The 12,941-nt window shown below is 47.5% G+C and overlaps 1 protein-coding gene across 1 annotated transcript; it reads right to left on the bottom strand.

Annotated features, from left to right (window-relative positions):
- Positions 1–918: 918 nt before the first annotated feature.
- RPP38 (ribonuclease P/MRP subunit p38) lies at positions 919–11,036 on the bottom strand. Its single transcript, XM_069648397.1, has 2 exons — positions 10,890–11,036; positions 919–1,980 (listed from the first exon to the last, which is right to left on the bottom strand). The coding sequence occupies exon 2, from the start codon at positions 1,961–1,963 to the stop codon at positions 1,055–1,057; it is 909 nt and encodes a 302-aa protein (XP_069504498.1). The 5' UTR covers positions 1,964–1,980; positions 10,890–11,036; the 3' UTR covers positions 919–1,054.
- Positions 11,037–12,941: the final 1,905 nt, after the last annotated feature.

The following is a 12,941-nucleotide window of genomic DNA, read 5'->3' as shown; positions in this document are numbered from 1 at the left end:
GTGCAACATGATGGCCACTAATGTTCCGAGTTGGACTTGAGCTTGCATAGTCCTACAATAGTAAGGGACTGGCTTGCCTGCATCACTCCTCCATTTAGCATGTTGGAGGAGTGTTTATATGGTCACCAGCTCAATGCTTTCCCGTTCTTGTTTAGCATTCACCATTCTATAAATCTGTGATTCTTTCCATGCAGTTTGCAAGAATTGGACTTTGCCAGGGCACCATGTGCACAACAGGGGTCGAAAGTAAGATCTGCTGAGCAAGGTCTAAAACCCGTTCCTAGGTGTCAGGCATCACCCAGTAGGCCGGAGCAACCACTGGGGAACCAGGCTCGAGTACATAGCGTACTACAAATCCGACTTCCACAGGAGATGCACACTAACTTTTTGCCCATTATGCATGATCCGTTAAATTTAGATATACCCTAAATATTCTTCATTTACATTGTAAAACACAAAGTTAATGTCTTGAGGTAAATACTTCTGGTTTATGTTGTCAATGGTTAAGAACGATTCTACTTTGAGAGCAGCTACTTCCTTAGCTGAATACGTGCACCAGTGACTGAAGGGTCAAACGCTTGTTTAGCCTTGCCAAATAGTTCACAGAGCTAGTCCATGATATAATGGATTGTTCACTCATGCAGGTTTCTTGCATTCTCCAAACTTTTGAGAGTTTAATAATGTTATTGATTTAGCTTTCGTTGTTAAAAATTACCCTCTCCAGAGATGTCACAAGACCATATTAGGATGGCAATAGAAGCAAGTGATCTGCCTACGGCTAAGTGAAGAGTATTTATATCCTAAAACTACTGACATTTGCACATGGCCCCGTTTCTCTATGGCCGTTTGGTAGTTTAAGTAACATGACTCCAGCAACAACCAAAACTGAATAAATCTGATGAGAAGTAGAAAAGCCAGTTTTAGAAAACATGTACGCTTAGTTTATTTGATAAATGTTGATCAATCCTATCAAACAAAAACGTTTTTTATACATGCATTTACTTTGGTGCAAACAATAAAAGAAAATAATAACCCTATGTCAAAGTTGCATGAACTACTTTTTGGCGATTGTTTTCTTCATTTTGGGTGGTTTCCGTGTTCTATTAGGATTTGGAACCAACTTTTTTATTTTCAGTGGCTGTAGAGTTATGCTGGATGTAGCTCTGGAATCAGACTTCTGAACAGGATTGTCCTCTGCTTTACGCTTAAGATTTGCTTGGGAAACATTCACAGATTCCTCCATGGCCTTCCCGGAGGGCTCTTCCGCAGGGCTGGAAAAAATTATTTTATTTTCAACTGCTTGCGGATTGATCCATGGAACAATCAGAGGAGGCACCTTTTCCTTTATAGCTTTCACTTCATCTTCAAAATGACTGGAATGTTTTCGGAAGCCTAGAGCTAAAACAGACTTTAAACCAAGAACTGGCGCTAGGCTCTCACTCAGGCGTGGGACCTGGCCAGCCGGTACTGCACGGCTGGCACTTAGTTCAATGAGGTGAATGGTGATCATAGCAGGTTTTGCAGATTTACATACAAGCACCAAATAAAGTTCATTCTTTTCTAGAGCTCTAGTAACTTCGTTAATACCAATAGCAAGCTGTTTCCGAAGATCAACATGAGTCCACCCTGGTTTATGTGCTCCAGCCTCCTCCAAGCAAGCGTCATTTTTTCCAGCATCTCCTGTTGCTACCATGTTTTCCAAGTTTGCCTCAATTACATTACTTTGGCCTTTTTTGGCACCTTTTCTTTTTTTACAACTAAACTTTTTGGGTTTATTTGATGGTTCAACTTTTTGGAATCCAAGTTGTTGGAACCTTTTTTGTAGGGTCTGAAGTATAAATTGCATATCATCTCCTACCACTGGATTCCACTTGATCATGTAAGGGTTGTCCAAAGAAGTTTTTATTGGAGGTGGTTTGACTTTTCCTACGGATCCTTTTTTAGCTGTTGTAGCAGATGTCATCTTATTCCATTATACACCTGAATTGCCCCAAAACAAAAAATTAAATATGAGTGAAGCCTGTCAGTTAAACATCACAAGTAAACAATTGCCATTCAGAAATGAATTCATCTCAAACTATTGTATGCCAAGTAATCTGTATGCTTAGGTTTCCATTTTGAAATAGCTGCATCTGAGAAATGCATTTACAATTTACCCAAAAAGTGTATAACCCCACCGGTAAAACCATCATGGCACAATGGAAGAAAAAAACAAAGAGAAAGGTGGCCATAGAACGGCCGCAAAAAGACGAAGATTTTGACTGAAGTTTAAGTTATTACAGCCAGTATACAGAACCTGACTTAGTAAGCTAGAAGAGGCTACATTAAAAATACGAAGCATATACTGAAATGTAGTAGAGGACATCAGAAAAGAGAAGGGACAAAGAAAATACAGAGGAGATGGTGTGTTGGAAGTCATCCCAGTGGGCTGAGTGCGGTTTAAAATAGGAGCCCGAGAGCCTGGCTTCGGACTAGGAATGCAGTTGGTCAGCTAGTGCAAGTAGATCTTGGTCATGTAATCGCTACCTCAGCGTTGTCCATTTGCCAAACTCCTTTTCTTAGTCTGGCTAATTTCTTTCCCTTATTTGGCTGCCTTGCAACCTTTTTTCTTGTGCCGTTGGTCTGAATCTAGGTTATGTGCCCTCTGCTCCATGCACCAGCTAATCCTAGCCCAGAGTGTCTCTTGTCCAAGCGATAAGCAGATGAAGAAAAGGTTGATTCCAGTGTGGACAAACAAACGGCATCAATCCCCTGCTGCAGGCATCCCAAACAAAACATCAGCATGTGCATCAGACCCCCACTGACCCCTTCCCAGCCCACCCTCGCACACAAGCAAACATACAGTCCATACTCTGCTCCCACCCACAGAACAACATTCCTCTCTTCACCACCCACACTCCCACTTCCAAAACCCAAACGCAACCTCATGGTCATTCTGAAGTACTATAAGCAGCAGGAATTGCAGACTTCATCACTACTCACAATGTCGATGCATGCTTTACCAGACATGATTCACCCCCACCTCCACACAGCTTGGATGTCCTCATTCCCACCGTCTACAGCATCCAGCACAAGCATCACAAAAGGGAAGACTGGCAGAGGGCTCGCTCTGATCTACAGGAGCTCATGGGCATGTATCCTCCAAGAGCACACCGCACCTGCACCCATGGAACTGCTCACTTCCTGCTTAAGCATGCTCAGACAGCTAACTTCCACCGGGTATACCAACCACCCCAAACCAACAATGCCTTTCTTGACAAAATCAGTGACTTGAAAAACAGCAGCATGTACCAAGAGCACAAATAACAATAACATCTTTCTCGGAGACCTCAACCTGCCCTGGACCCAAGGCATTTAAAACAAATGCAAAGATCTGCTCGGAAATCATGGACATCAAGCAATTAGTCACAGAACCAGGTCACAAAAGAGGCAAGAAACTTGACCTGGTTTTCACTGCCTCTCCAGCCATTGTAAGTCTTCCCCCCACTACTTCTTGATCCTGCAGCCATACCCATCCTATACAACCACACACACACACACACACACACACACACACACAGACACACAGACACACAGACACACAGACACACAGACACACAGACACACAGACACACACACACACACCTCTTCCCCCACTGGAGCAAACCCAAAACAACCAAGACACCACATGCTCTTTCAAGAACTTCCCCATGGGCGCAGTAGAAGGAGACCGCTAACCTCCATGCACTTGGACAATATCAATGCAGAGCTCAGCACCTTCAACTGCCTACAGAGACCACCAACACGTATGTACCACTAAAACGGACTCAAACATAGGCCTTCCACACCTTGGTACACACATGAACTCAAACAGCAAACATGCCATTGGCAGAAAAAGCTTCTGGAGAAAATCTGAAAAAAGTGCCCAGAAGAGGTCTGAAGGGTGCAACATGGCTCCCCTCATCCCTTTCAGACATGCCTACGCACTATGTCTAAAAACAAGGTAAAGGACATGCAAGCTGCTCCCAAGTCGGTGAAGAACCCACAGGAGGGCAATCTGCAGAGACAGCGAGATACCGGCTGGGGTAGGCCCGGGGCAGGAGAGGATTTGGGGGCGCTTGCAGGCACCGCAAAAGATTAAGTGGTCACCCACACAGTCCTTCGCCAATGCTTTCAGGATTTTAGGAACAAGATAGCGAACACCACTCAATCGCAGTGGAACATGATGCGAGCGGAACTGTCCCAATCTTGCAAGAGGTGAAGGGGACATAACGAAACGAGGAGCAGACCGATGGAGCGGAGAGCGCCATACAAGAGGTTGCAGAGGACACAAGGAAGATCGACGAGCTGGTAGAGCAATTAGCAAGGGTCACACGGACCTTGAGACCCAGAGTGAAAATGTTGAAAACCGCTCGAGAAGATCAAACTTCAGAATAAAGGGCCTTGCTGAGGCAGTGGCGGACAAGGATCTACGCGCTATTGCGCAACAAGTGTTCGCAGACCTGCTAGAGGTGGAAGACTGGTCGGGGATAGATCTGGACCACATACACAGAGTGGGGCCAAAGAGCCAGGGGCCAGATCCAGAGATGTAGTGGTGGCATCATACGAGTACGGGCAGAAGGAGAAGGTGCTGGCGGCTGCCAGGAGGGCCAGATCAATCAGCTACAATGGCTCGGAACTTCAGCTATTCCAGGACCTAGCCCAGACCACCCTGGTGAAGCCTAGGATGATGGGCCCGGTTGTGTGCGCCCTAATGTGAGCTGATTTACGCTATAACAGGACTTTTCCCTTTGGACTACTGTTCTAATGAGAAGGGAAACAGCATCGGGTCACCACCTGCGAGGAAGGTAAGAGGTCAAACGAACAGCTCAAGAGGGAAACGTGGGAGTGTGCAAAGTTTTCAACAAGGGGCTAAAATAAAGTACCTAAGGGGTCCGGTTTAACCTCCCAACGAGAGGGCAGGAGTGGAAGGTGCCCATTGACACACTGAGGGAAAAGGGGGGTTACAGGAAGAAATGTTGTAGCCCGCCTGGGAGCGTTAGTTAGGGGTAAGGTATCAAGGGGAGGTGGGTGGTACAGGATGTGTTGGCTTATCTACATGGGTCTAGGGGGACCCACACAGGTTTACTCTGGGTTGTTACAAGGGATCAATCCCAGAGATGATGGGTTGGGGGAGCTAGAGGGAGGGTTGAGCCCGCCTAGAGGGGAGCGGGAGAGTGAAGGGAGAGGTGAAAAGGGGGGAGATCCCAACGGCTGCAAATCATTAGTACGAGCTGCATGGTAAGACGACCATGGGAAAGAGGGAAGTGCTTTGGGTGACCTTCCTAAACGTCAGGGGGCTTAATGCCCCAGTTAAGAGAAGGAAGGTGGAACAGTTCTTGGGGTGGGGGAAGTCAGGAATTTTAGCTTTCCAAGAGATGCACATTTGGAAGAAAGACCGTCATAAGCTGAAAATCAAGTGGTACCGCCATCTGTTCCATTCCAATGCCCCTGGGAAGACGGCGGGGGGGTTTAATCATTATTCGGGACATCCTAGGCTTCCAGATCAGATCAGATCATTGCTGAGGCGACACAGAGGGTAAGTATCTGGCGGCCTCTTTCCAATGGGAGAGGGGTGTAAAGACTGGAGGGCGTATCTGTACTCCTGCCCTCTATATGGCAGAGTAGAAGCACAGAGCACCCCAGCCAAGATTCTGTATAGGGTAGCAAAGGACAAGCAATCAAGGCTTAAGTTCTCAGGAGGTGATGCAGGCTGTTTCTTAAGTACAGTGTAGTTCCAAGCCCCCACCAAGGAATGTCCACACATTATGTTATGCGACAACGCAGTTCTTTATTCAAGCAAGGTTCAATATATATACACAATCAATAACACACTCTGTGCTTTAGCAAATCTGATATGGTAAACATGTACAATGACTATGTGGTACAACAGTTCACTCAACTCCTTTAGAATCCACCAACTGCTGACAGTTTCAATGGCATACAAAATAAAATAGTAAAGTGAATCAACATCAGACATAGGAAGGAAGACAAGTTAAGTTAAACAATGGCAGAATAGTACTTTAGCTACTAAGTCACAGTTCTGTGTGAGGATCCCTCCCACCTGGGCAACCTGTAAATTGTACAAACAAGCCCAGTCCATACAGGTTTAGTCTTGTTTCCTGCTAAAATGTTCTACTACCCCAATGTACCAGAGTTTAGCAGAGTTTCTTCGACGGATCCTTTGAGGGTGAACTCCCTTTAAAGCAGGAGCCACATGGCGTTGATTGTCCTCGAACAAGGTGAACCCTGTCGTTGAGAGTCGTCGAGAGTTCTTGATGAAATGAGATTGTTGGCCCGGCAGAGGGAGTCGAGTGTCGGTGATCGGGGCTTGACCACGGCTGGCTTTCGGATCTTGGTCAGTGTCTTTGTGGGCTTCGGGTGGCGGGAAAACCACTGGCGGATTCTCCTTGGTTCGTCGGTGACCTCGACTTTCTCCAGCGGGACAAAGCAAGGGAGTCCTTTGTTTCAAATGTCTTAGGCAAAGGTGGAGCGTTGCGGCTCCGGTCATCGAGCAGTACAGTGTCAAGCTGTCCCCGCCTCTGGGCAACACGACTCGACTGGCTTCCAGCGGTATGGAAATCCTCCAAACTCCGGTCGAAGGCAATGGACTTCGATGTCCGGCTGCTTCACTTCGAGATTCCTCAGCAGACTCAGTCTCCGGTCGACAGCCTTTCCGGACTGGCTTCCAGGGTGCCTCGGTGAAGCAGCTTTCTGTACAATGTTCCCTCGTAGCTCGGGGAGAGGTCTCCTAGCCAGGTCCTCTCTCTGATCAGTCCTTGACAGCTTTAGGATCGGGTCGAAGACAGAGTCAGGGCTTCCCAGGACTTTGGGAAAACAAGGTACCAGGCAATAGAAACCAAGAGGCCACAGGGGCCATCATGTTTCCTATCAGGAATCCACTTATTCCTAGGGCAGGGCCTGGGTATCCCAAAATGGAGGTTACTCAGAGCACCCATTAAATTCAGCATGGAGCTGCCACCAGCCCATACCCTGCTCTGTGGGCCACACAGAGGTGCCCAAAAACATACACTAGGGGTACAGCGTTGTACCCCCACCCATGGGTATCAGAAGGGTATCCCAAGGGTCTCTGTTCACCACAACCAAATAGAGGAAGAGCTGCACTTCCAGGAGTCCCACATGGACTCTGTCCAGATAACAACACAGAACACACATAAGGGAGTACAGAACAAGGTCTTGGAGGCCCTGTCACTCAAATGCATTTCCAGCATCACAAGGGGGACATATACAGTGGCAGCAATCTACGCCCCCAATACGGGGCAAGATGGGTTCTTGCAGGCGACTGACCAAATTGGAGACTTTTGCCAAAGGAATTGGTATTAATCTGGCGTGGGACCCAAGAGAAGGCAGGAGCGCAAGGATGTTCCACAACCAGGTGGCGCCATCTGCCTGCTTGAAAGAAAACATGGCCCAATTGGCGTTGGTAGATGGAGGGGGGAACTGAGGGGGGCTACACATTTTATTCCCACCTTCATAGATCCTTCTCATGGATAGATTTCTCCTGGATTTCGAGGTCACTATTGGGTAGGATAACGGGGATAGAGCTAGGAGTGATTGCCCTGTCAGAACTTGTGCCCATAACGATTACCTTAAATATGGGGCAGAACGAACCAAGCCTATGGCAGTGGAGGTTCCCTAGCTACATCCTTAAGTATGGATTCCTATGTGAGGTCATAAAGAATAAAATCTTGGATTACTTTGCACTTAACACAACAGAGAGTGTGCGCGACCCAGTGGTGTGGGACGCGTTTAAGGCTACATTGAGGGGGGGAGCTCATTGCGATGAAGTGCCAGAGGGATAAACAACCAGGTCTCTTACAGGAGGAACTGGAAGCTAAACTTAAACAAATAATGGCTCAAATGGCGAATAAGCTCCGAGTACGCTGCAATGGGAATACTGGCTGATATGGGGCAATTAGATGTTTTGCAGACTAGAGCTGCAGAGCGTTCATTGCTCTACTTCCAATAGAGGTATTATGTCTTAGCGAGGTTGATTAGGAAAAAAAGAGTGTCAAGGACAATCATGAAAATAAAGGCGGGGTGGGGCAAGAAAGCACTGCGCTACCTGACATTTCGGTCTTCACAGAATATTATTCTGCCTGTACACATCAGAATCCCGTGAGGAGGGAGCCCAGAGGGAACTGTCCCAGTGCCCTTTCCCCAAGATCACTCCTCAAGAACGAAAGTAACTTTAGGGAGACATTACTCTCGAAGTAGTAAGGGCAGCTATAGCTGTCTTGCAGCTATAGCTGCCTTGCCATCAAGAAAGGCCCCCGGCCCAGAAGGCTTTCCATCGTGTTTCTACAAAACCTTTAGAGAGGCATTGATACTGCGCTTCAACTCTTTTGAGGTGGAAGGGTGCATCACTCTGACAATGGAAGAAGCCATGGTTGTACTGTTCCCAAAGCTGGGTAAGGATGTCCCTCTATGGGGTTCGTACTGGCCGATTGCTCTTAATAATCTAGACACAAAGATCTACACCAAGGTTCTGGCATCACGCCTGGAGAAGCTCCTCCCCAAATTGATTTAATGAGACAAGTCGGGATTTATTAGGCATAGGCAGACCTCGAAAACCTATCTGTGGATCTGTCATCTGATAGAACCCCTGCACTTATACTAGCATTGGATGCCATAAAGGCATTCAACCAGGTCGAAATGCCATTCCTCATCCATACCATGGAGGTTATGGGAGTCGGTTCTAAATTCCTTTCAATGGTAAGAGCAAACTACTGAACTCCCTCCTTGCATCTGGGAATCAACAGGCAACTTTCCCAGAGGATCAGTCTCACGAGGCATTAAGCAGCGTTGCCCGCTCTTATATGCTATCCACCTGGAGGCGCCCTTGGCCAGCATTAGAGCCTCCCCGGATATTAGGGGGATTCCCTTTGGGGTTGAGGAGCATAGAGTTGCAGCGTTTGCAGATGAAATGCTCCTCATGAACACAGAAACAGAAACCTGATTTCCAGGGATCTCGCGGGAACTTCTCTTTGGGAAGGTGGCAGGGTAAAAAATAAATGCCCACAAGTCAGTTATTAAACGTGACCGCCCCCCTCAGAAAAGGCTCAGGAATTGCGGGGTATAGTACCCTATAGATAGGAGGACACCAGCATTAGATATTTGGGGGTCCAGATTACTTTACCATGCTAACTACCCGCCTTTAGCTGAAAATCTGCACCGGCTGCTGCCGGAATGGGTGCCCTTATCAACATCCTGGATGGGGAGAATAAATGCCCTTAAAATTGTGATTTTGCCAAAAATCTAGTACCATTTCACGACCCTGCCAGTGGGAGTTCCCCACGGTTTCTTCAGGACCCTTCAAAAACATGTGGGGTCATTTATTTGGAACCGCAAGAGACCCAGGGTAGCTATGCAGATGCTAATGTCTCCCAGAAGCAAGGGAGAGCTGTAAGCGCCAAACTTCCGCCTACATTTCCTTGCGGCTCAAATCAGAGTGATCTGGGATTGGTTATGTGGAGATTGCAAGAAGGTCTGGTGTAGAATGGACAAAGTGGTGGTGCGCCCGCTGCTGGACGAGGTGCTGTGGTGACCCAAGGGAGATAGACCTGCAAACCTGTACCGTAGCAGTATAGGGATCCTAGTGGGGGACTTATGGGTTGAGCTGGTGCGTAGGGTGAACTCGACCACCTTCCCCTCCCTGCTGACATCGCTGTTTAGGAATCCCCAGTTCACACGAGTATGGAAAGGGGTGCCTTTATTGGGTGGAAGGCGGCAGGGTGCCGCAAACTACGTAGCATGTTCGCGGGAAAGGGCATGAAATCCTTTGCACAGTGCAAGCAGAACTTTGGCTAGATGAGGGGGAGAGGTATCGCTAATCTCAAACAAGGCACTGGCTTACGAACCCAATGGTCAGGTCAGCAGCTACCAGGTATCTAACGCCATTTGAACGGTTCGGAACGATGGACACGGGGACAGGCAGGCATTTGGTAGGAGGGTTATATAGGATTATAGCAGAAGGGGTAAGGAGCCAGGCATGGCACCATATTTTTTTAAAACTCTTTCTGCAGTCATTTACGCCAGATTTGCTAATGAGCAGGTATTATGTTAAATACCATTAGCTCCAGAGCAGATACTGTGACTGGAATCGTTAGCCCCAGAGTACGTACTGTGCATGCCATCATTCAGGTATTCTGTCACATGTAACGGATTAGCAGGTACTGTATCTGGAATCGCTATCCCAGATCCGGTACTGGGTCTGTAATTATTTTCCAAGGGCAGGTATTGTCAAATGTAGCTGATGTGCAGGTACGTTAACATTAGCGCTAGAGAAGGTAGTGTCTGCTGATATTCATCAGGGTGCTTCTGTGTCTGCAGCTATTAAACCTAGAACAAGCACTTTGCCTGCAGTTATAATCCACAGAAGATTCATAGAGAAAGTACCGGATCTGCAGCCATTAGTGCTGGGGAATCATTACTTTCAGAGTAGGCACTGGAACTGGAGACAGTACACGCATGCAATAATTAGCCGGCGCAGGAATAAGAGAAAGACAGACACACACCACGGTCTGTGTAGTAGCTGCGAGCATTCCAGAGCCTGAAGGCCTGAACTATACCGTAAATGAGCTTCGGAGCAGCTACTGTGGCTACCCTGTGGAATTTCAAAACCAGACTTTTATAAAGTCACGTACTTACCATTTTTAATTTCAACATGTGATAAGTAAAACGAATTACAGCTTCAGCTGCAGCCTCTTACTTAAACGTGCATTTTCAGAGGTTGCAAAAGGGCTCCTCTTGCCAATATAATAATAAAGGGGTGAGAGCGATCTAACTTAAAGGCTGCTAAAAGAAATCCATATAAAATTCACTGCAAGAGCTGGATCGCACGTACTCACCTGATGCTGCCTGGAAACTAAAGTTGATCAGGAGCATTTCGTAAACGGGGACCTTATGTTGCTTTCATTATTAATTGAAACACGTTTAAAGTCCTTATGAGACCCGATTGCATTGTATTTGATTAAAAGTTTGCCGATACGTTCTGAAATGCCTTTAGGATGTCACGACGTTTTAACGTATTTCGGAAATGCCGTTAAGTCGTCGTGACGTTTACACGTAGGGCGTCAACGTGTTTAGGGAGAGGACTCCGTCGTGAACGGGCAGGTATTTTTATTTTATTCGTTATTTATACGGCGCTTATCCATCTCCGAAGTGTTTCGAAGCTCCAGGTATATTTAGGTGCCGGTGGGTTTGTTTTTCCTCTTTTGATGCTGCAACAGCAGATCTTTGTAGATCTTCTTGGCCGGTGTTATCCCAGTCCCTGGCTCCTTGGCCCCCAAACAGAAGTGATTTACGGCCGTGCCGTGCACTGCGACAGGATGTCAGGGCAGATGAGGTCCCATCCGAGAAACGACTATCAGTTGCTAGGGCCATTTCTCAGATGTGAATTAGCTGCTTCAGTGTGAGTGGGCTAGTTCCCATTAGAGAAATGGCCCTTTTTGGCCCCTAGTGGCCAAGTCCAGCATAATAATCGAAACTAGCCCACTCACACTGAGAAGGCTAGTTCCCATTAGAGAGATTGCCTTTTTTCCTGCATAATAATGGGAACTAGCCCACTCACACTGAAGCAGCTATTTCCCATTAGAGAAACGGCCCTCTGACCTGCAGAGGCAAAAAGGGCCTCTCATCTAATGGGAACCAGCCCATTCACACTGAGAAGGCTAGTTCCTATTAGAGAAACAGCCCTCTGACCTGCAGAGGCAGAAAGGTCCTCTCATCTAATGGGAACTAGCCCACTCACACTGAAGCAGCTATTTCCCATTAGAGAAACGGCCCTCCGACCTGGAGAGGCAAATAGGTCCTCTCATCCAAGGGGAACTAGCCCACTCACACTGAAGCAGCTATTTCCATTAGGGAAACTGCCCTCTGACTTGGAGAGGCAGAAAGGTCCTCTTGTTTAATGGGAACTAACCCATTCATACTGAAGCATCTATTTCCCATTAGAGACACGGCCATCTGACCTGCAGAGGCAGAAAGGTCCTCTTGCCTAATGGGAACTAGCCCACCCACACTGAAGCAGCTATTTCCCATTAGAGAAACGGCCCTCTGACCTGGAGAGGCAGAATGGTCCTCTCGTCTAATGGGAACTAGCCCATTCACACTGAGAAGGCTAGTTCCCATTAGAGAAACGGCCCTCGGACCGGCAGAGGCAGAAAGGTCCTCTTGTCTAATGGGAACTAGCCTAATCGCACTGAAGCAGCTATTTCCCATTAGAGAAACGGCCCTCCGTTCTGCAGAGGAAGAACGGGTCTCTCGTCTAATGGGAACTAACCCACTCGCACTGAAGCAGCTATTTTCCATTAGGGAAACGGCCCTCCGACCTGCAGAGGCAGAAAGATCCTCTCGTCTAATTGAAACTAGCCCACTCACACTGAAGCAGCTATTTCCTATTAGAGAAACGGCCCTCCGACCTGCAGAGGCAGAAAGATCCTCTAGTCTAATGGGAACTATCCCATTCACACTGAGAAGGCTATTTCCCATTAGAGAAACGGCCCTCCGACCTGGAGAGGCAAATAGGTCCTCTCATCCCATGGGAACTAGCCCACTCACACTGAAGCAGCTATTTCCCATTAGAGAAACAGTCCTCTGACCTGCAGAGGCAGAAAGGTCCTCTCGTCTAATGGGAACTAGCCCATTCAAACTGAGAAGGCTAGTTCCCATTAGAGAAACGGCCCTCCGACCTGCAGAGGCAGAAAGGTCCTCTCATCCAATGGGAACTAGCCCACCCACACTGAAGCAGCTATTTCCCATTAGAGAAACGGCCCTCCGACCTGGAGAGGCAGATAGGTCCTCTCATCCAATGGGAACTAGCCCACCCACACTGAAGCAGCTATTTCCCATTAGAGAAACGGCCCTCCGACCTGGAGAGGCAGATAGGTCCTCTCATCCAA

Source organism: Ambystoma mexicanum, chromosome 2q (assembly GCF_040938575.1).
Source record: "Ambystoma mexicanum isolate Mex_15411 chromosome 2q, UKY_AmexF1_1, whole genome shotgun sequence".
Taxonomy (NCBI): domain Eukaryota; kingdom Metazoa; phylum Chordata; class Amphibia; order Caudata; family Ambystomatidae; genus Ambystoma; species Ambystoma mexicanum.
The sequence above is the reverse complement of the archived record's forward strand: the minus strand, read 5'-3'. Positions and strand labels throughout refer to the sequence as shown.